The sequence below is a fragment of the Grus americana genome, chromosome 17, assembly GCF_028858705.1.
Source record: "Grus americana isolate bGruAme1 chromosome 17, bGruAme1.mat, whole genome shotgun sequence".
Taxonomy (NCBI): Eukaryota; Metazoa; Chordata; class Aves; order Gruiformes; family Gruidae; genus Grus; species Grus americana.
Window position 1 is genome coordinate 3,625,708 of NC_072868.1, and position 21,302 is coordinate 3,647,009.

Genomic DNA, 21,302 nt, shown 5'->3' on the forward strand with positions numbered 1-21,302 from the left:
CACAGCACCGCACCGCTCTACCTCACTGGGACATAAAGCCCAGGCAAGGGCAAGTGCTCGTACGTGGGCGCAGGAGCACGTCCCACACTCAGGCAGTTTGGGGTAGCAGGACTGTAACAGTGCTTGGTGGGACCTGCGAGGGCTGATGGCAGACCCAACAAAGCGGGTCTGCTTTGCTTCCTTCTGGCTTGGCCACGTCCTGCCCCACGCCACGTGGGGATGTCCGTACGCTGGGAGCAGGATAAGGGCTGCTTTGAGTGAGCAGGATTTGGGGAGGCGCAAGGATGCGCTGGTAGGCAGGCAGACCTGGGAGCAAAGGGACACGGTCAGAGCAGGGCTGGCACGGAGCTGAGGTCAGTGCTGACGCCAGAGGGTGGTGTGGTCTCATGCATCCCCAGCACCAAGCCCTCTGAGCTGCTCGGGTCTCAGGGCGATTTGTCTCAGGGACTGGCCATTCACTGTGAAAACCTGTTGGACTTTGCAGCACCACAGGCCAGGGTGAGAGGCAGTGAGTGACTTGTCTGGGAGCTGCCTCCAGGACGGGCAGCAGCTTGTCCCACCCCAGCCATGTCGTCAGCATCCAGGACCCCAAAACTGGGCTCCAGGCATTGCTCACTTGTGGCCTTGGCTGTGCCCTGCCTTGCAGCGGGGACACAAATCTGGGGGCCCGAGGGGGCCGCTGATGAACACCCCATACCGCCTCGCACTGGGGGCTCAGGATCTCCACAGTCGGGCAGATGCTGCGAGATGGGGCTGTTTCCTTCATCGCCCAGGACATCACAAAACCACAGCAGCTGCATCTTCACCATAGCTGGTATCTCCAGGGGCTGTGCCAGGCAGGGGACAGGCAGGGCTGGGAACAGGAAAGCCACCATTGGAGACACATCATTGCTCTGACACATTTGTAAGAAGAGGACTTGGAGACAGCTTTTATTTATTTTTTCATAGAGATTTTTAATGTTTATTTTTAACAGACTTGGTTTAAATTTTTGTTTTCTACAGTAATTCAATGTAAAAATCCCAGTACAATATACAACAATTTGAACATTTGGAATAAGAAATCCAGCTTGGGGAGACACGTAAGTTCAGCTAGTTTCTAACACAGGTAGCAAATTCCCTCCACCCTCCCCCAGATTTACCAGCCAGGAAGGCATGTGGACAGGAATGCTTTACAAACGTCACCCCCACCTCAAGACACTGGCTGCCCTGTCCCTGCCCGTATTGCAGTGGGATGGTCCCTCAGAAACATCACCTTGGAGAGGGCAGGGTCCCCTCCATGGGATGGCTGGGAGCCTCCAACATTGCAAGGCAAAGCCTGCAGCCAAGCGAGGCTGGCTGGCCCTTGTGCGTGAGTGATGTGGGATGCTCTGAATAGGCCCTGCACTCAGGTCCCTCAGGGTATGGGGCTCCCTTGGGATGGAGAGGAGACCTGTCCTCCCCTTGGCAGCAGTGCCAGCAGTGTTGTGCCCTAGTGCAGCCATAAGGTCGTTGGAAGGGGATGGCCATGGCCCAGCCCAAGGGAAGGAGAACAAAGATGATGCAAGGGTCCCTAGCTCTAGGGTCTGAGGGGTCATCTCAGGAATAGCTCACTGGCCAGGGATCTGGCAGTCTTTCAGGAAGCCACTTTGGCCTAGCCCAAGGTACTCAAGCAGCTTGGGATGGTCCTGCTTGAACAGCTGGTCCTGCTCAAGCTACATGGGGTGGTCCTGCTGGAGCAACATGGAAAGGTTCTGCTCAAGCTACATAGGATCATCCTGCTCAAGCAGCCTGGAGAGGTCCTGCTAGAGCAGCATGGGGTGTTGCTGCTCAAGCAGTGTGAGATGGTCCTGCTCAAGCAACCTGGAGTGGTTCTGCTTGAGCAGCATGGAAGGGTCCTGCTGGAGTAGCATGGAGTGGTCCTGCTCAAGCAGTGTGGGATGGTCCCGCTCAAGCAGGCTGATGTGATCCTGCTCAAGATGCACAGGCTTGAGCAGTATGGGGTGGTCCTGCTCAGGCAGCATGGGATGGTTCTGCTTGAGCCACATGGGGTGGTCTTGATTGAGCACCATGGAGCAGCTGCAAGTGGCAGGGATAGTTCCTCATGTGCTGCAGCATCCCAAGGACTGCATTCAAAGCCATGTCTGGCCTTTCTTGCCCCTCTTGGAAATCCTCCACTGCTCAGAGAAGTCTCCCAAAGCTGTATGTGCTTGAAGGGATCCCAAGGGGCTCTCATTGAGCTTTGTATTCCAAAATAGTTATTGCTAACGCTAAATCAGGACATTGGTGACTTTATCTAGCTGAGTTGTGAAACCTTCCAAGGGCAGAGATCCTCCCACTTCCCTGGTGACCAGTTCCAGCTGCACCAGCCCTAGAGAGAAGTGTTTCCTGATGTCCACCATGAATCTCCCTGCCTGCAAGCCGTGGCCATTACCTCTACTGTACAAGTGCATTGAGTAGAGGGGATGGTGTGGGAGGCTGGTTCTCCATCTAACCTCGCCCCACATCCCATCCCCAACAGTAAGGGCCCTTCCTGCTTGCATCAGGGATGGCTGTGCTGGTGGTGGCTTTCCTGTGTTGGTAAGGGATGGGATACAAGGCAGGGGAAGGAGGAAAAGAAGGAGAAAATAACAGGAGTCAGATGGGAGTAAAAGAGTGCAGGGAGGATAGAGGAATGGACAAATGGGAGAGGTCAGGCTGAGAGAAGATGGGTGGTCAGGATGGAGTTGGGAGGTGAAGGAGAATGAAAGGACAGTGAGAGAGGGAGGTGTGAGGTAAGGGAGGATGGTTGGAGGTCAGGAAGGGGTGGAGGGGAAATCTGTGAGGTAGATGGGACACCTGGAGGATAAGGAGGGATGGAGAGATGGTGAGAGGTGGAGGAGTATGAGGAGAAGCAGGGAGACTGTGGGAGGTGAATGACAAGGTATGGTGAGATAGCCAGAGGTTGAGTATGAGGAGGGACAGGACAAGAGGTGAAAGAGCATGAAAAGGGACGGGGAACAATGGGAGGTGGAGGTTCACAAGAATTATAGAGAGACTGAGGTGGAGGAAGAAGAGGTATGAGATGGAGGATGAGAGAGAAGGTATGGGAGATGGTGGAAAGTGGAGGACAATGAGGTATGGACAATGGTGGAAAGTGAAGGACAATGAAGAGGAAAAGAGAGGTTGGAGGAGGATGAGAAGGATTGGGCAGATGGTAGGCAGTGGAGGATGAGAAAGAACAGGCAAATAGCGGGCGGTGTTGGAGCACGGGGAAGGATGGGGGTGCAGTGGAGATGGTGGGCAAAATGGAAGAGGAAAACAAGGAGAGATGAGATGGCAGGTGGTGGAGGACCAGGAAGGAGGTGGAGATGGAGATGAAGGAAGAAGAGGAGGGATGAGGAGACAGTGGGAGATGGATGAGGATGACAGGAGTTATGGAGAGACATTTAGGGATTAGAGGAAGACAAAGATTGGAGGGCAATGGAGAAGGATGGATGAGGAGATGGTGGGAAGTGGAGAAGCACAAAGAAGGGATTGGAAATGTGGGGGTGGAGGAGGAGGAGGCGAGATTGGGTGATATGGGCAGCTGGAGGGATGGGGCAATGGTGGGAGGCAAGGGCGGATTTTGGGATGGGGAAGTGGAAAAGGATGAGGGGGATGAGGAGATAGGAGGAGGCAGAAGTGGATGAAGAAAGATGGGGAGAAGATGAGAAGTGGAAGATGTTGAAATGGGTTGGGGTGATGGTGGGACCTAATGAAGGATAAGCAGGGATAAGAAGATGGTAAGATGTAAAGGAGGACAGAGTGATGGTGGGAGCTGATGGAGGATGAGAAGAGATGGTGAGATGTTGACACAAGGAGGAATATGAAAGGAAAAGAGAAACTGGAGGCAAAGTGGGATGAGGATGGATGGGACAAGGTGGAGGTGCAGAAGGAAGAGAAGACATGAGGAGATGGTGGGTGGTCAGTGAGGATAACAAGGAATGGGATGTGGTGGATGAAGGAGGAGCAGGTGAGAAGGATGGGATGCAAGTGTGACAGGAAGACAGGAAGGTGGGATATGAAGGGCAACAGAGGAGCACAGGAAGGAGGGATCGGAGGTGGTGGCTGACAAGAGTGCAGGAAGAAGGGATGGGGTGTGGTGGAGGAGAACAATAAGGAGGGATAGGACATAATGTAGGATGCAGGAGCACAAGAGGGTGGGAGGGGCCATGGTGGGTAATGGGGGAGCATGGCATGGCAGCGTGGGATGGGACACAGTGGATGACAGCACACTCTGGAAGGAGTGTCGAAGGAGGGATAGGATGTGAAAGGGGTGGAGAATAGGGAGGGATGGGAAGTGGTGGGTGGCCATGGAGCACAAGAAGGGATAGGACATGATGGAGAATACAGGAGCACAGGAAGGAGGATATGGTGGCTGACAGACAAGCAGAGAAAGGAAGGATGGGACCTGGTGGGTGATGGAGGAGGATGGCAGGGAGGGATGGGACACAGTGGGTGACAGGAGCACAAGAAGGAGCGATAGGATGGGTGGACAACAGAGGAGCAGTGGAAGGAGGGGTGGGACATGAAAGATGGAGGTACACAGGAAAAGGGATGGGATATGGTGGGTGATGGGGCATGGGAAGGTGATGGAGGAGCACAGGAAGGAGGGCTGGGTTGGGTTAGATGGATGGTGAAAGAGCAGAATAAAGAAGGATGGGACATGGTGGGCAATGGAAGAACACATGACGGAAGAAAGGAAGGTGATTGAGGATGGAGGATAACAAGAAGGAGGATGGGACATGGGGGATCAAAGAGCAAGGACAAAAAGGATGAGACATGAAGGATGATGGAGGAGCAAAAGAAGGAGGGGGGATCATGGTGGGCAATAGAGGACCTCAGGGAGGGACAGTTTAATGTAGTAGCCTGGAGGAGGCTGGGACCTGCAGGTGATGAGGGCCACAAGGGCAAGAAACTACGGACAGTGATGGAAAAGGGGCTGTGGGGTCTGCATGCAGGCTGGGGTGAGCTGCTGGGCAGGATGGGACAGGACAGGGGAGGCATGAAAACACCAGCGTCACAAGAACAATGCAGAGCCGAGAGGAGCCTGGTGTGAGGTGACAGCGCTGGCAGTGAAGCCATGTAGGACCCATGGGTGATGACAAGGAGCTCTGGTGGCATGGCACGGTCAGGGTCAGCACATGGGAATGGTGTCGGGGAGAGACAGGCAGGTAAGGAGAGGACGGGACACCGTGAGTGGGCTGGGCAGCTGGCAGGACGGCGGGGACAGAGGGACAGGATCTAGATGCATGTCCCCACCCACGGGTGCCCCAGCCACCCCACACTCCCCTCCACAGCAGCACCGGTTCCCCAGACAGGACAGGCATCATGGTCCCCCCACCGCGGCACGGGAAGGCAGCACCCAGGGTGTGGGCGAGGGGTTGCAGGGCCTTTATTCATCACACGACAAGCAGGCATGGTACAGGGGTGCAGGACGGGGTGGGCAGGGGGCCGTCATCGGGGCAGAAGGTGCCCTTCATGCGACCTTGGCATGGGCTGGCGAGAGGAACCAGGAGGACAGGGCAGGGGCAAGCGTGGCTTTGCCCAAAACACCTCGGGCTTTGCCCCAGGCCGGGCACTGGCACGTGGGGGGGACAGGGGCAGAGGCTGCACGGGGGCCGGCGCTGAATCAGTGCCCTCCACATCTCAAACAAATTTTCCCCGTGGCTTTCCTAAGTCCCTCGTCAGCCTCGACCCAGCCCCCGGCCCCGCGGGAAATGCCCAGCACCGCTATTTACAGAGTAAGACAGAACTGACCAATATTACAAATAATTAAAAGGCAGTTGTAAAAATGAGAAACCGCATTCCAAAAGTAGAGAGTCTTTTTAAAAAAAAAAAAACAAACCCAAAACAAATAAAACCAAAACCCCCATTATCAATGAAAATGCTAAAAACCACCCTGAAAGGATCTATGTACAGCAGGAGATTGCCCGTGGCAGCGCTGTGCCTGCCGGGCTGCAGGGACCCGACTTCTCGGTGGCAGGCAGGGATGCTGCCTGGCCCCGGCTGCTGGTGAGGGTGGGCAGCACCTGCCCGCTACATCCCGCACCCGGGTGACGAGGGTCCCCGTGGGGCCGGACAGGCGCCGCAGGAGCAAAAGGCCATCGGTGCTGGGCCTGCTGGGCCCTGGCTGATGCTGGTGTGTCCGGAGACACAGGCAGTGAGTGGCCGTCACGGAGATGCTGACGGAGGCTGCGACGTGGCAGTGATGCAGCCTGCCTGCTGTGGGCAGTGTGCGCCTGGACGGGAGGGGGCAGCAGCTTCGGCAGCAGGAGCATTTTTTAAGCGAAGCTGCAAGATGACAGCAACGCGCAGAGGCCCTGACGCGCTGTACGCAGCCCCAGAGCAATGCGCGGAGCCCCCGGAGAAGCGTGCGGAGCGCCTGGAGCAGTGTGCACGGACTCAGAGCAATGCGCAGAGCCCCTGGGGCAGGATACAGAGCCCCAGAGCAATGCGTGGAGCCCCTGGAGCAATGTATAGAGCCCCCAGAGCAAGGTACGCAGCCCCTGAGCAATGCACAGAGCCCCAGGAGGCGCGGGCACCTGCAGGCAGCTCCATCTGGGTGAATCCCTGCCTGGCCTCTGGCAGGCAGCTCGAAAATAGGTCACGCAGCCGCCCCCGAAATTGCTGTTCCCTCCTGAGGCTGCACAGAGGCACCAACGCTGCTCTGCGTGGGGCTGGGACGCAGACCCCCAGCCCTGGGAGCTCTGCACCACCGCGGGGGCTGCGGCCGTTGCCCTCCTCCCTCCCCGGATAAGGCTTTTTCTGGTGGTGACCGAGGGACGCATGGCGCAGACCGCAGGCCACGCTGCAGCCTCCCAACCCACAATCTCTTAATCCAATTGGTGCATCTCCAATGTAGCTCATTTCGGTATTTTTAAAATGCACTTGGTTTTACATTGCAGGCTGTCCGGAGTTGGGCAGAGCCAAAAGTGGAGGACAAAAAAAAAAAAAAAAAAAAAGGGAAAAAAAAAAAAAGAGAAATATGTATATTCTGTATATTCAGCACTTGAAGGAACAAATAACTACAAGTGGCCCCGGGCAGGGAGGTGGGTGCAATGCAGGGGGGCACCACAGCCGTGGCTCCTCAGGATGGGGGCAGGAGATATGCACGCACACGAGTGTGCACACACACACGCAGGCACACGCTGCCTCTCCCGGCCCTGTGCACCCGGCAGCCCTCTCTCTGCAGCTGGAGGAGCCAAGGGGACCACCCGGACCCTTCCCAGCAGTGAAGGACCTCAGCAGCTCCCCCCCAGAGCAAAAGGGTGGCCAGGGAGGGCCCCCACACCCAGCCCAGCCTGGGTGACCGCAGGGACCCTCCCCGCCTCCTTCCTGCCCGGGGAAGCACGTGCTGCCCTGCGGCTGATGCAACCGCGCCGCAATCGGGGCTGGCAGGGATGCGCTGGAGCTCGGGCAGGGCAGGCAGCGCGGGCAGCGCTGGCAGTGGCCACGGGGGCCAGAGCCAGCACCCTCCGCCCGCGGGGCCCAGCACGACATCACGCCTCCATCCATCGCATCCATATGGCGTCCCTGCTGCGCTTCGCCCCAGCCCTGCCCTATCTACATGAGCAGCCTCCCCCGGCTGCTCTCCCCTTCTCGGGGCCCCGGTGAGCCCTCGGCATGGCGGGGTCTCAGCTGAGATTCCCGGGGCGGTGGGCACCGGTGAGGACCGCCCCGGTGCCGGCAGCGGCTCCAAGGGAGCGGGTCTCCGCACGGGCGGGAGGTGAAGCAGCCATCCCGGCGGGATGTCCCCGCACACCCCAGGGTTGCCGGCAGCCTCTGCCACTGGCTCCACATCTGCTTCGTAAGCGTCCCCGGGGGCGAGGGGACGGTTAGGAGACAGATGCGCCCGCGTCGCCTCCGAGAGGGGCCCCCGCGGGGCGTCAGCGCAGGCGCTCTTCCGGCAGGAGAGTGGAAAGCAGGCACGCTGCATCCCCCGGCCCCCCGTCCTCACTCACTCGAGGTCCCCGGCTTCTCCTCCGCCCTGGGGGGGTCCGCGGGGTGCAGTTTGCACTTGGAGGGGGAATGGCGGACGGCGGAGCGGGATGGCCGGGCGAAGCAGGAAGTGAGGGACTGGGAGCTGCAGTCACACGCCGTGTCCTGCAAAGATAGACAGGGCACAGGGGAGTTAGAGGGGTCGGGCACCCCGTCCCCTGCCATGGCGGGACACCCTGGGGGGCACCCTGCCTCGTTACCTCGCTGGCTATGGCCGAGATGAGGTCGGGGTCCCGCAGGGCTGCGTCCTTACTCCCCTGGCCAGGGGACAAGGGTTTGGGGTCCTCGCAGCTGCTCTGCTTGAGGACTTTCTTGTTCAAGACGCGGGAGATGTTTTCAGCCGGGTGGTGGGTGGCTGGGCTGGGGTGCTCGGCTCTCTTGCTGCCCTCCTCCCCCGTGGCCTCCTTCTTCTCCGTGGGGGCGGTGGGGCTCTGTGCCCGCCCACAGACGTTCCTGAAGAACTCCTGCACGAGGCCGTACTTGGGTGCTTCAGGCTTGACCCGGCTGCTCTCAGGGCAGCCCGGCTTCCAGATGGACTCGGTGCTGCCCGCGTGCTCCACCACGCTGAACAAGCTGGACAAGCCGTCGTTGATGTTGCTGAGGACGGGGCTGTCACGGGTGGTGGTGGAGCGGGCCCAGGCAGAGCCGTTCTGCTTGCTCTGGTGCAGGTTCCAGAGGCTCCTGTCCTTGGAGGCATCCAGCTTGGAGGAAGACCTCCTCTGGAGCTTCGGAGAGCCGTATTTTGGGGAGCAGCACGGCCGCTCGATCCTGGAGTGGACCTTATCCAGGGAGGAGGAGATCTGCTTGCTGCGCACAGACACGAGGGAGGAGCTGCGCGGGGACCAGCTCTTGCCGTGCATGCCGCTGCCACGCGGCAGGTCTGTCTGCAGGCCGACGCTCACTGTCTGGATGGTCTGCGTCCCCACGTGGGCCAGTCCCACCGTCTGGCTGGAGGCGCTTTTCACCTTCCTCTCCAGCGAGCTGGAGCGGATGGCCTGCCGCACGCAGTTGGTGATCTCCTTCATGTCGTCGCTCATGTTGCCGGAGATCTCCAGGTCGTGCAGCGAGGGGGGGAAGCGGGGCACTGCTGGCACCGTGCTCTCCACTGTGCCGCCGTCCAGCAGCTCCCGCTGCTGCTTGGAGAAGTTGCAGAGCCACTGGCTGTAGGTGCTCTCGGCACTGGCCGACTCCTCCGGCTCCTTCGGCTTGGCCATGGTGAACAAGAACCCGGGTTCGATCATGATCTTCCCCTCCTTGTTGTGCACCAGAGGCGCTTCCAGCCGCCGCACCACCGGCGGGCTGTAGTAGATGCGGATCCCCGTCTTGTCGGGCGCCGTGTAGCTCCTCTGCATTTGCTTCTGGGCTGGGTCGTGCCCGGAGAGGCTGCTTGCCCGCGAGTAGTCCCAGGAGGAGATGCCCAGCTTCTCCTTGGCCAGGCTGTCAGGGACAGGTTGCTCAATATTCACATATGTACAGTTTGAGGGAGGAATGCCGGTGCTGTCCCGGATCCCGTTGGGCAGCAGCTGGGCGGCCGCAGATGCCTTTTTGCCCCGGGAATGGTCACCCAGCCCCGGCGCAGTCTTTCCAGGGAGGTAGGGAGAACAGTCGAGCAAGCTTTCAAACTCTGACATGGAGGAAACGGACTTGGTCCTGTGGGAAGAGAGAGGATGGGGTTCACAAGGGGACAGGGCAGCAGGTTGGGGGGCAGCTGGAGGCACCCCACTCCCACCCCAACGAGACCCTCCTGGGCACCCAGTCCTGCTCCTCATGGGAGCCCTTGGCCTCCAGGACAAGCCTGGGCCACGGCTGCATCTCTCCCCCAGCTGCCGGGGCTGCCAAACCTGGGACAGCCCTGCGCAGCCTCCTCCGTGCCCTGGGGACCATGTGGGCACCAGCACACTCACCTTTTGAGGTTGGTTCCCTTGGCTTCTGCTTCAGAGCTTGTCTCTTTGTCTGTGATTTTTTCATTGAGAGCCTAGGAGGACACAGAAGCGAGCTGTGGTGTCAGCAAGCACAGCACTGAAGTACACAGATGGGCTGGAGCTCCCTGCTCCTCTCCAGCACTACCACCCCCCCATGCACCCAGGCCTGGCATCCCATTCCCAGGGCTATGTGGGGCTCACTGTGCCCACATCTATTTTAAATCGACTTTTTATAACCCCACTGAAGCCCTTGGGGTTCAGCCACGCTCTCCACCCTCTCATTTTCCCCAGTCCCTGGTACTCCCCCTTGCAGCCTGGTTTGCTGTTCAAGGGGGGGTTATTTGGGGTTCACACTACCTCCCATCTAACCCTTAGCATAGACCTGAGCCCAACGAGCACCCCGAGAGCCCTCCACCTTCTCTTGCCCACCTCTTTCCAGTTGCTGCCGTGCTTCTCCATTTCGGAGTGCTTCAATGCCCATGGGTTGGCTCCTTTCTGCAACTGGAGAACGTGTTGGTCACTCCATGTGTGCAACATGTGCCCCTCTGGGCAAGCAAAGGCATCTGCCGCTCGCCCCTGGTGTGTGCCCCAAGCGTTTGCACGCTCTCAGGGCACACACAGGGGGCAAGTGGCAGAGGCTGGAGGACACGTTCATGATGAGCGTACACCATACCTGGTTGATTTTGTTCTGCAGGTCTTTCGCTTGCTGCTCTGCCTGCTGCTGCTCCTCCTTGAAGCGGGCCAGCAGCTCCACTTTCTCCTGGTTCCAGTTCTTCTCGCTGATCTGCAGCTGCTTGGTGAGGTCCATGACGGCACTGTAGGACTCGGCTAGGAGATGCTGGTGCTCCTCGCGCTCCCTCTTCAATGCCACCTTCCAGTCCGGCAGCGTGCGCTCTGCAATGCCTTTGCCTGCCTTCGACTCCAGCTGCGGGGACACATTGGTGGCTGTGGGGGACCCATGGCCCCAGCGTGGTGCTGGACATCCCCAGCAAAGGGGCAAGGCTGTGGGCAGCCCGGTTCCCAGTGCAGGTCCCATGGTCGGGCAATAAGCGTGTCCCCAAGGCCGTGTTGCACAGCATGGTTCACCCGTGGGCACGGCCAAGCTGCCGCCAGCCCGGGCTTGCAGCCATGTCATGCCAGACGGCCCAGCAGACGGTCACCCAGTGGGACACGGGCTCGATGTCGCGCCTGCTCGGCTGCGCTCTGCCCGTAATCCTGCCCGCTGGACCCGGCTGCCGGAGAGGGGCAGCATCGCCTGCGAGGCAGGCAGAGCAGTCCTCGAGGATGCTTCTGTCGCTGGCAGCCAGGAAGGCACCTGAAGCCGGGGTGCTGCCACCACGGCAGCTCTGCTCTCTTTTGGGGGGAGAGAGGGGAACTGGGGACCACCGCTGAGCTCTGCCCACAGAAATCCTGCCTGGGCGGCGCTGGCACCCGCTCTGGGGAGCGGAGCTGATGTACAGCCATGGGCTGCTGCCAGCACAGCGCGAGGAAGCCCTCATCACTGCGAGGGAGGGCTGGGGGGCGGAGGAGACCGCTTCTGTGCGCAGGAGCCTTCCCCGGTGCGAGGCTGCCCTCCCTCCACCTCCTGCTCTCGCCGCAGCCGTACATCCCTCTCGCAGCATGAGCAGGGGCGCAGAGCACCCACCCATGCTGTGACCCCGGGGTGGAGAGGAGGGCTCTGATGCTGTTCCCAGATGCCTGTTGTGGGGAGGGATGCTGAGCCCCAGTATCATCCTGCCCACCCCAGACAAACACAGCGGAGGAATAAAGAGCATCCTCTGCTGCTCTACAATCGGATTTTTGTGCCAGCCCCGTTGCTATAGAAACTCGCCTGCCGGAGCGGCTGCTAATTGAGATTCCCACAGTGCCACCCTGCCTCCCAGCCCTGCCCAACCGTCAGCGCTTGGCACATGGCGCGGGCAGCCCCCCAGCCCCACGTCCCCACCAGGCAAGGGGGACCCCCTCCAGCCCGTGGGATGCTCGGGGCTCCCACCTGGGCGATGTGGCACTTGAGCTCGGCGCGCTCCATCTCCCACGCAGCCTTGGCCTTGGTGAACTGCTGCTGCAGCTCGCTGGCACCGCGCCGCTCCTCCCGCAGCTCCGTGCACAGCTCCTTCAGGGTCACCTTCATGTCCGCCAGTGTCTTGATGCACTCGTTGGGCTGCCGGCACATCGAGGGTGAGCGGGGGGAGCCGAGCCCCCGTACCAGAGGGGACCCAACAGGGTAGGACCCCGTGGGAGCTGCCCTCTCTGCACCCCGTCCCTGCAGGTTGCCCACCCCCAGGGTGAGGGACAGGGGGTGCCACCAGGGCAGGGGACCACCCCTGGGGTGACACACCAGCGGGGAGCATCCCCTCCCAACCAGGCACCCTGGGAAGAGCAGCCATCCCATGCCACACAGCCGTGGCGGGGGGCTGATCCTGCCCACCCCCCGGGCTCGTGGGGACCCCCCTCACCGTGTTGGGGGTCCAGGTGTCCCCGGCACATGTCTTGTTGTCTGCCTGCTGCTGCGGGGCGAGCTCCTCCTCCTCCAGCAGCAGGTACAGCTCCTTCATGCTGTTCACCTGCGGAAGACAGCATGGCTGGGGTGGTGAGGGGACCCAGCACCCACGGCCAGGGATGGGGGACACCCGAGCAGCCCTGGGTGGGACACGTAGGCATGAGGGACAGCCCCGGGGATGCCCGACAGCATGGTCCCCCCTCCACAGCAGCCGAGGTGAGAGCCCCCCAGCACACAGTACCTCCAAAAAGTCCTCGCCCTCGCTGTGCACCATCTTGCCCTGGCGCCAACGCTTGAGGAACCACTTGAGCTTCATGAAGAGCAGGAGGAAGCTCTGCCTGAACTGCTGTGACTCCTGAACCAGCAGGTTCTTCTCCTGGCTCCAGAACTTCTGCTCCAGCCGCCTCTGCAGGTTCAGGCTCTGCAGCTCAAACTCCCGCCGCAGCAGTGCTTTCTGGTGGTCCTCCTTCAGCTGCGGAGAAACGCGTGGGCTCTGAGGGGCTGGTGGCAGCGATGTGGTGCCTCCATCCCAGGGTCTGGGGCTGAGCCTGGTGCTGGCCGCGTATTTAACACCCCCAGGGAAGTGCAATGCTGCGGCCGTGGGCTGGGGACAGCAGGGCCATCAAGGCACCACCGTGGGTGGAAGCCCTGCATGGCTGCACGCCCATGTGCAAGGCGGAGTGCGCTCAGCCCCTGTGCCCTTTGAAGATGGGACACGCTGTGTGCAGTCCTGGGTGACACCCAGGTCCCCAAGCGGGTCATCAGTCTGGGGCTGGAGGTGGCACAGCCATGGGCGCAGGGACACCCGTTTCCCAGGGATCGGGGCTGCTGCCCGCTTACCTGGCAGATCTTCTGCGAGAAGTTGTCCACCTCGTCCTTCCTCAGCTGCCTCTCCTGCGAGAGCTGCTCCTGCAGTCCCCGCAGGCTCTCGTTGGCCTCCGACAGCACCAGCTGCAGCTCCTTCATCTGCAACGGCCCGGGGAGGGGATGGGGACGACGGGCTGCGCCTGGCCACGGCTCCCCGCGTCCCTCCCCGATGGGGCTCTGCGGCTTCCCTTGTCCCCTGCTCCCAGGAGGGACAACCCCATCCCCACAGCACCGTCCCCAACCCCGGGGGGACACGGCTCCCTGCCCGTGTCGTACCTCGGTGGCGTAGGAGTCGTTGTCCTCAGGCCTGCAGGTTTTGTAGCTCCGGGGATGCGTGGGGTCCATGTCCTTGGCGTGGGGGATGCAGTAAGGGTCGGCGTCCCTAAAATCAGGCTGCTGCATGCGTGGGCAAGTTAATGAGAACAAACCAAAAGAGCGGGAAGGAAAAAAAAGCCAGAAAACAAAACAATGGGTTTCCGAAACAGTAAAGAACTACAAGACAACAAAAAGGATGAGGAGGAGAAGGAGCTTCATCACCATGGCAGGAGACAATGCAGAAACCAAAAGGAAACACAGGATGAGGAGACACGTGGCCTGGATTGTTTGGGGAAAGGGGAAAAAAGAGAGAAAGAGGGAAAAAATGTGCAAACACCAGTTATGGTGCCATGCAGTGACTGGGGCAGACTGGGACCTGGGGCTGGTGGGACCACATGCAGTAAAATAGGACTCTGAACAAGCGAGTGTGCTCCAGAAAAAGGGGCTTGTGCCCGTGGCCCCAACCACCATTGACATCCCTGGCCCCCAGCACGAGCTGGGCCCCCTCCGCTGCTCCGAAGGTGCTCCCCGTGGGATGCAGATTCACACTGGAGCCTTTGCTCCCCAAATTACCACTACCTGGGTACCACTGGGGGCTGAGGCTTCTTGCAGGTGGGGTCCCCGCAATTTGGGCTGCTTTCAGGTGGCTGCAGGCTGCTCTCCTCCCACCCAGCTCAGCCCCAATAAGCAAAGAGCTGCTGAGCCGGGGACGCTGGGCTGAGCACCCGAAACGTCGGCCCCTGCTAAAGTGGGATCGCACCCGAGAGCCCCCGGCCGCAGCAGGGCAGCCTCGGCACGACCGGCCCGTGCCGGGATGCACCAGGATGCCCACTGCCTCCTGCCCTGGGCACACTCTGTTGGAGCAGAGTCCTACCTTGTCCCCGGTGCCACTGGCATGCAGCGAGGTGTTAGTTTGGGTTTTGCTCTGGGAGAGGCAGGGAGGAGGTTACGTTGGGGATCGGGGTTTGCTCCGTTAAAGCGGGAGGAAACGGGGCGGCAAATAAAGCGGCAGCTGCTGCGGGGGACGTGGGAAGAAGCCCGTACCTGGAAGTTGGAGGCGTGCTCCTTCTGCAGCCCCTCTTTGGTGGCGTCGTGGCTGCCGGGGCCGGAGAAGGGGAAGGAGTCCGCGTGCTCCTTGAGGCCGCTGGTGAGGTGGTCCACCTTCCTCACGAAGCAGCCCAGGTCCTGCTGCAGCACGCCCAGCCGCATGAGGAGCACGTTCATCAGCTTGGCGTCACTGGGGCTCTCGCTGCCGCTACCCACCGCCTCGCCCAGCAGCCCCCCCGCGCACTCGTTGTCCAAGCAAGCCTTCAGCCCGGAGGTGAAGCCGTTGGCATCTGAAATCAAGACGTCGATCGCTTTGCTGACGAGCGCTGCCTGGTCCCGGATGCCCAGCAAGGTCTCCAGGTCCTTGGGCTTGAGCAGCTTGGCGGGACCATCGGGCACCTTCCCACCACTGGGCAGCCTGTCCTGCCCATCGGCTTCGCCGCTGCCCATCCCGTCCCTCCAGCCGGCGGTGGGGATGCACTGTGCCGAGTCGCCGGCCTCGGCGTCGGTCTCCAGCATGGGCCGGGTGGTCTGGCAGGAGGCCAGGTCGCAGCGCTGGAGGTTGGAGAGCAGCACGCGGTTCTCATACTGCAGCTTCTTCACCTTGCCGCTCAGCTCGCTGATCTGCACCTTGGCCGTGGCCAGCTCCTCCTGCGAGGGCTCGCTGACCACCGAGCAGCTGTCCTCTGACAGCGTCACGTCCAGCTCGTGGTCTGACTTGTACTTGGTCAGCTCGTTCAGGAGGAGCTTGTTCTGGTCCTCCAGCTCCAGCAGCGAGCGCCTCAGCAGCTCGGCCTCCTCCTCCACGAACTGCAGGTGCCGGCGCAGCTCTGCCACTGTGTCCCCCGCGTCCCCGCAGCCCGAGACGCCTGCCAGGAACCGCGTGTCCTGCCCTGGCAGCTCTCTGTCCCCCTGGCCCTTCATGTCGTCCATCTCTGCCCGCAGCCCGCGGTTTTCCACCTCCAGCTCCACTATCCTCCGGCTGAGGATGTTGGCTTCTTCCTCCACCAGCTTGAGGTGGACCTTCAGCTCGGCCTCCCGGGAGTGGGGAGAGTCGGCCAGCTCCTCCACAGAGAGGGAGCTGTCAAGGTCCCCGTACAGGGACCTGTACTTCAGCAGCTCCTCCTTCATGCCGTCGTTCTCCTTGGCCAGCTTGGTCAGCTTCTTGCACATCAGGGCCGACTCCTCCTTGGCGAAATGCAGCTGGCACTTCAGGTCTGCGCTGTCCTCCTGGGGACCGAGAGGGCACGGCCGTTAGAAACGTGCTCCCAGGGGCCATGCTGGCTCCGAGCGAGCCCTGCGGACATGCTGCCCTCCCACCCCCGTCACCCCGGGGGAGCCGCAGCCCCGGTTCGCAGAGGAGAAAAAAAATTGAGGATCCATCCTGAAGGCTTTCAGGGAGAGCCCAGAGACAGGGCAGGATGCCCAGGCGAGGAGACATGTGGCTCCGGCCCCAGGAAGGACACCGAGCCACCGCCGGGGATGCGGGGACGGAGCCCAGCCCCGCTGCAGCCCAATCCACTGTGGGGAGCAGGGGGAGGGAAAGCTGTCAGACTCCGCAGAGGAAAATACAAGCCACCAACAAGGTTTCCTTCCAAAAACTGGCGAGCGCTGAAACGACTGGCACTACTGCCGCTGCACCCCCCCGCCGGGTCTCTGCTCCTCCCGCTCAGCCCCCAACACTCCGTCACGGGGAGAAGCAGCAGGTTCGGCTGGAAACCTCCCGAAGTCCCAGCCCTCGCCCAGCACTCATCCTCGCTGCCACCACCTTTCCAGGGGACAGAAAACCCAGGCAAACACCCTGCCGCAGCTCACTGGCCGCTTCCCAGGCCCTTTTGCTTCTTGGAACTGTTTCTCCACGTGGTTTTTTTTTTAAATTTAGCAATAAGGATCTCGGCTATTTGCCCAGGCAGACCATTTCTCTGCTTTGGAAAGCTTTTTGGATAAAGGACCAGGATTTCCTGACGTCCAGCTCGTGGCTTCCCGTGCCGTGGGGTCACTTGAGTGCTCCGAGCTCCGGCGCGGTGACTGCCAGGAGGGGACCTGCTGGGCTGCGACCCTCACCCCGTGGGACCCGCTGGAGCCCCAAGGTGGCCGAGCCCTTTGGCCGGGTGGCTGCTGGCCCTGGCAGCCCTCTGCCTGGCTGAACTCGTCCCCTTTCCTGTTTCCTTGGCTGGCAGAAACGAGCTGTCCCCCCACTTTGGGTGCTCCTGACCCCCAGCTCCCCCCCCAGCCACGCACAGCCCCCCCAAGCCCGCAGCAGCCATTTACTCTGCAGACTTCCCGGGCTGCTCATATCAAAGCCAGGGGTGATGGGGGGGGTGGTGTCCCATGAATTTGGGTTGCCGTTTTATTCCCCAAACGCCCTGCCATGACCACAGGAACCGTCCTGCTGCTCTTCCGCGCTCGCGCACGGAGACGCGGCCTCGCTAAGGCGCATTAAAGCTGTGCCCCCCGCTAATTAGCTGCGGAGATTAGGAGAGGGCTGGCGCGGGCAGCTCTCCCCGCCGGGGCAGACATGACCTCAGTTCCTGTTTTTCCAGGGGAGAAAAAAAAAAAAAAAAAAAAGCAGCAGCCCAGCGTGTCCCTCTGCCCCTTGGCATCGCTGGAAGGACACGCACGCCCCCAACACCACCGCGAGTGCTCCTGGGGCACGGGGCGGACCTCAGCACTGACTCTGTTCCCCCCAACTCCAATTTCGGTGAGCGCCGATGCTCGCCCAGCGCAGCCGGACGAGAAAGGGGCCCAGGAAGCCACCGATGAGTCACGAGCCTGCGGGGCCACGGAGCCGGGGCTGCGTGGGAGAGGGAGCGCCCTGGGGGAAGCACGTCCAGGGGCATTTGCACCCGAGGAAGCTGGGGTTTGCTCCCCAGCACCAGCTCCTGCAGGGAGCATTGGTCACACCACACAGCTGGGGCCGCATCCAGCCCCGCGTCCCCAGGCTGAGGGGTCTCGGCTCCGCCGGGGGTGCGGGAAGGAGAGGGGGGTTTCCTGCAGCCCAGGGCTGGGGGTTGTTTCCTGCCCCGGGAGGAGGCAGAGGAGGGGCCGTATTTCAGCTTCAGGCAGGGGGGTGACGGAGGGGCTCCGGGACAGCCCCCTCGGCTCGGGGCACAGCCGGCTGTAGGCGCAAAGCCACGGTCAGCTCTTTGGGGAAACGGGGGGCAGGACTCTGGGACCGCCAGCTGGCCTGAAATGGACTTAAAGGCAGACGATAAATAGGAGAGCGAAGGGGAAAGTCTTTGAGGGCCTGGGGTCCCCGTCCCGCGGCTGCCCAGAGCGGGCTGTGCCAGCAATGACAGGGCACCCAGAAAGCCTCGGGGTGCTCGGGGTTCCCCCCGTGAGAGGCTCTCAGCAGCGTGTGGCAGTGGTGTCTTGAGGGGGTCTCCCTCCCTGCCCCGGCTTTGGGGGAGCAGATCTACTCCCCAAACTAAACCCTTTGGGTCTTTTGCCTTCAAAAGAGGATTTTTCCAGTATTAAAACACTTGCATTTCTATTCCCGCAACAGCAGCTCTGCCCCTCCAAGCCCCGGTAACAGCATTAGCGAGTCAGAGCAGCTCAGCCCAACAGCAAGTGACAGCTGAAATCCTGCTGCCACCGGCAAATCCCCCTCCCCTGCGCCTGGCAGGGACAGCGCGGCCTCGAGCTGCTGCCCACTGGGACCCTCAGCTCCCCCAAACCCCGCGGGGCTCCCGGGCCACCCTCGAGCAGGCGCAGGCAGGAGGGACCCAGGCTGCAACAGCCCCAACCCAAGAGCAGAAGCAGCTTTGCGATGTAAAAGCCAAAGTCCTTCAGCTCCTTACTGCAGCCCCAACACTCGCAAAGGGTTAAAGCCACCGGCCGGCCACTGATGCTCCATTGATAAATGAGACAAGGGAGAGGTTGAGGACAATGAGGATGGCCCAGCACATCAATCCCTCCCTTATGCAGGGTCTCTGAAAGGCAGGAAAGCCCGGCCAGCGAGGGGATGGCGCTGCCATGCCCAGATTTACTTCTGGGCCAGGCGTGGTCTCCAGCTAGCACCATGACCTGGGGTGTTGGTGGGCCACTGTGGCATGCCCGGGACGCGCCGGTGCCGATACCTGCACCGATGGCTTCTTCTCGGTCTTCCCGATGGAGCGAGACCCCCGCTTCTTCAGGGAATTCTGCAGAGAAAAGAGCGAGCTGTTACCTGCAGCGATGGCACAGCACCCTGGCACGGACAGACAGACCCAGCGGGGATGGACATCAACGCTGCCTTCTCCAGCTGCTTGTGAACGCCAGGAAAACACCAGAGCCCCGTTGGGCTGAGGCCCTTTCCTTTGGGGGAGCTGGACCGGCAATTATCATATCATGAGGTTTGGCCAGAAATTCCCCCTGCAGGCAAGCGAGCAGCGCGAGAGCAGGAGCGAGCAGGAAACCAGCCATGGAGAGGCTGAGTCACGGTCCGGTCAGGGCTGGATGGAGCGGGGAATCCAACCCCCAGGCCAGGGAACGGCTCTCGGGGCATCCCAGTGTGGGAGCAGCAGATGATGACGTTCGCCATCGCCTCTTCCCCAAGCAAGGGACACGTCCTGGTCGCTTCGCTATGGGGAGGGCTCCTCAGCAGGACGATGCTGACACTGCCCTTGGGTCTCTGGGGACACAAGGGATGATGTCCGGGCTAGCGAGGACAGCTGGGAGAGGGGGAGCCCAGACAGAGCAGTGAGGGAGACTGGAAGAGGGGAAAAAAGCGGGTGCCCAGAGCAGGGCCAGTTATCTGGGATGGGGAGCTGGGGGAAAACCCTCAAGAACATCCACGCAGCCCCCCATGAGCACCGGCCGATCCATGCAGCTGCCTTGGACCTATTTCCAAGCTGGCGCTGAGGCCCGGCAGCCAAAGAAAGCAGCTGTGAAATGTAAGCTGCTGCCTGTGCCAAGGTGCCGGGCTCCAGGCTTTCCTATTAAGGCCACGACCATCGCTGGAGCTGCTGCTGCTGCTGCTGCAGAGCCTCTCCTGGGGGCTGGCTGTGCCACGTCGGCACCCCTCGCCCCCACCGCGCTGGGGACCGGGGCTGGCAAAGGGCATCGCCCGACCCCAAGCAGTCCCCAACCCGGCACCCTGGGTCGGATGGCAGCCGTCATCGCGCCACCTTGGGGGCATCCCTTGGGGTGGCCACGCCTGAGGGTCTCGTGGCCGAGCTTGGTGCAGCAGGCTTGGCACAGGGTACCTGGACCGGTCCCACTTTTCTCCTGCCCCCCACAGAAGGATAGAGCCGGAGGGGCAAATGCACACGCCTTTGGGGATGATCTGCCCATCCCGACAATTATCCAATTATGGGAGAAATCTCTTGGAAGGGAGAAATAATCAGCCCTGAGGGGTGAGCCCAGCCCAGCCTCTGCTGCGTTGGCTTTGCTGCTAACAAGCTCCACCACCCTCTGTGCCCTCCAGCAGCAGGGAGGAGGCGGAGGAGGGGTGTTAACTCACTCTTTGTCTAATTAGCGCTCTGCAATCAGTGAGTAACCCCAATGCCCTTGCTAGCCTGGGGACATGCCATCCCCGGGCTCAGGGAGCTCCGAGCTGTGCCAGCCAGCAGTATGTCCCCTTTGGGCTCACGCAGCTGCAGAGAGGGGCCCTATCCTGTCCCACGCTCTTTGGCCAGGGCAAGGCAGCAGCTGGCGCTCAGGTCTCCCCACGCACTGACCACGCAACCATTTTCTCTGCCTGTTTTTCAAGCACAAAAGTCCTCCAGCCCCGCTCCCGCTGCTGCCATTTGTTATTCAGCCTGCGCTCGCTGGCTGCAGGGAAACCCATTTCACGCCTGTTAGTGGAGGCTGCGCGGTGGAGGGACAAGACACCCTGTCTGGGGTGACGCTGCTCCGTGCCACCCCGAGAGAAGGTGCCTGCAGAGGGGACGCGTGCAACCGCTGTTGGGTCCTGCGGCTCACCAGGAGCCGGCCCCGGTGTTAACCAGAACCGGCCCCGGAGATGCCAAGCCGTGTGCTGGCTCCCTGCCCTGCCACGCAGGGGAGCACGGCCGGGGGCAGAGGGACCCTGCCCAGCATCGTGTCCCCGTCCTCGGTGGGAGCGGGGCTCAAGTTCTGCCGCAGCACATCTCCTGCCATGCACTGCCCCGACGGCTCAGCCAGAGACACTTCCCGAGGCTCCCCCGGGACCGATGGCATCCCGGGCAGTAGGGAAGTGGGTTACGAGTGCTGCAATGGATCACAAGTCCACGCTGTCACCGGGATGCCTTTCCTGTCACCGAGGACGACACTGCTCCTGGCTGGGAGCTGGTCCCAAACCCGGCATGGCACGGAGCACCCTGGACCCACACGTATGGGTACATGCGTGGCACACGGCTTCCCAGGACACAGACGGGAACCCCACCCGGCTCCGCAGCACCACCGGGACACCCCTGGGACACCGCTGCCACGCAGCTCGGCCTGGTTTGAACCGGCAGCACGCGGTCAGGATACGGCCAGCGCCGGGCACTGCGCCAGGGACACGGCGGACTCCGCGCATCGTGCAGAGCTTTGGCCGGTGGGAGTTGGGCATGGCCCGGGGCGGGGGGCTGAGCAAGTGGCTGAGGACACAGAAAGTGGCTCTAGTGCAGGGGGGAAGTCCCGGAGCCCCCCTGGGATGGGGTAGGGCCACCCTGTGCCTGCAGGGTGGGATGAAGCATGCCTCGCTCGGG

At 61.5% G+C, this 21,302-nt stretch overlaps 1 protein-coding gene across 3 annotated transcripts in view; it reads right to left on the reverse strand.

Annotated features, from left to right (window-relative positions):
• Positions 1 to 3,696: 3,696 nt before the first annotated feature.
• SOGA1 (suppressor of glucose, autophagy associated 1) overlaps positions 3,697 to 21,302 on the reverse strand; it is a 28,736-nt gene continuing 11,130 nt past the window's right edge. The window contains exons 4-16 of one of the 3 annotated variants that reach the window (XM_054845534.1): positions 18,729 to 18,791; positions 14,647 to 15,879; positions 13,564 to 13,680; positions 13,261 to 13,386; positions 12,662 to 12,892; positions 12,377 to 12,484; positions 11,914 to 12,081; positions 10,594 to 10,845; positions 10,350 to 10,421; positions 9,903 to 9,973; positions 8,199 to 9,648; positions 7,962 to 8,103; positions 3,697 to 6,906 (exon numbers count right to left, since the gene is read on the reverse strand). In XM_054845534.1, the coding sequence (XP_054701509.1) occupies positions 6,878 to 6,906; positions 7,962 to 8,103; positions 8,199 to 9,648; positions 9,903 to 9,973; positions 10,350 to 10,421; positions 10,594 to 10,845; positions 11,914 to 12,081; positions 12,377 to 12,484; positions 12,662 to 12,892; positions 13,261 to 13,386; positions 13,564 to 13,680; positions 14,647 to 15,879; positions 18,729 to 18,791 (4,062 nt within the window). In that variant the 3' untranslated portion in view covers positions 3,697 to 6,877. Of the gene's footprint in view, positions 6,907 to 7,961; positions 8,104 to 8,198; positions 9,649 to 9,902; positions 9,974 to 10,349; positions 10,422 to 10,593; positions 10,846 to 11,913; positions 12,082 to 12,376; positions 12,485 to 12,661; positions 12,893 to 13,260; positions 13,387 to 13,563; positions 13,684 to 14,646; positions 15,880 to 18,728; positions 18,792 to 21,302 lie in introns of all 3 variants that reach the window. The other 2 variants (XM_054845536.1, XM_054845533.1) reach the window with 2 other exon arrangements.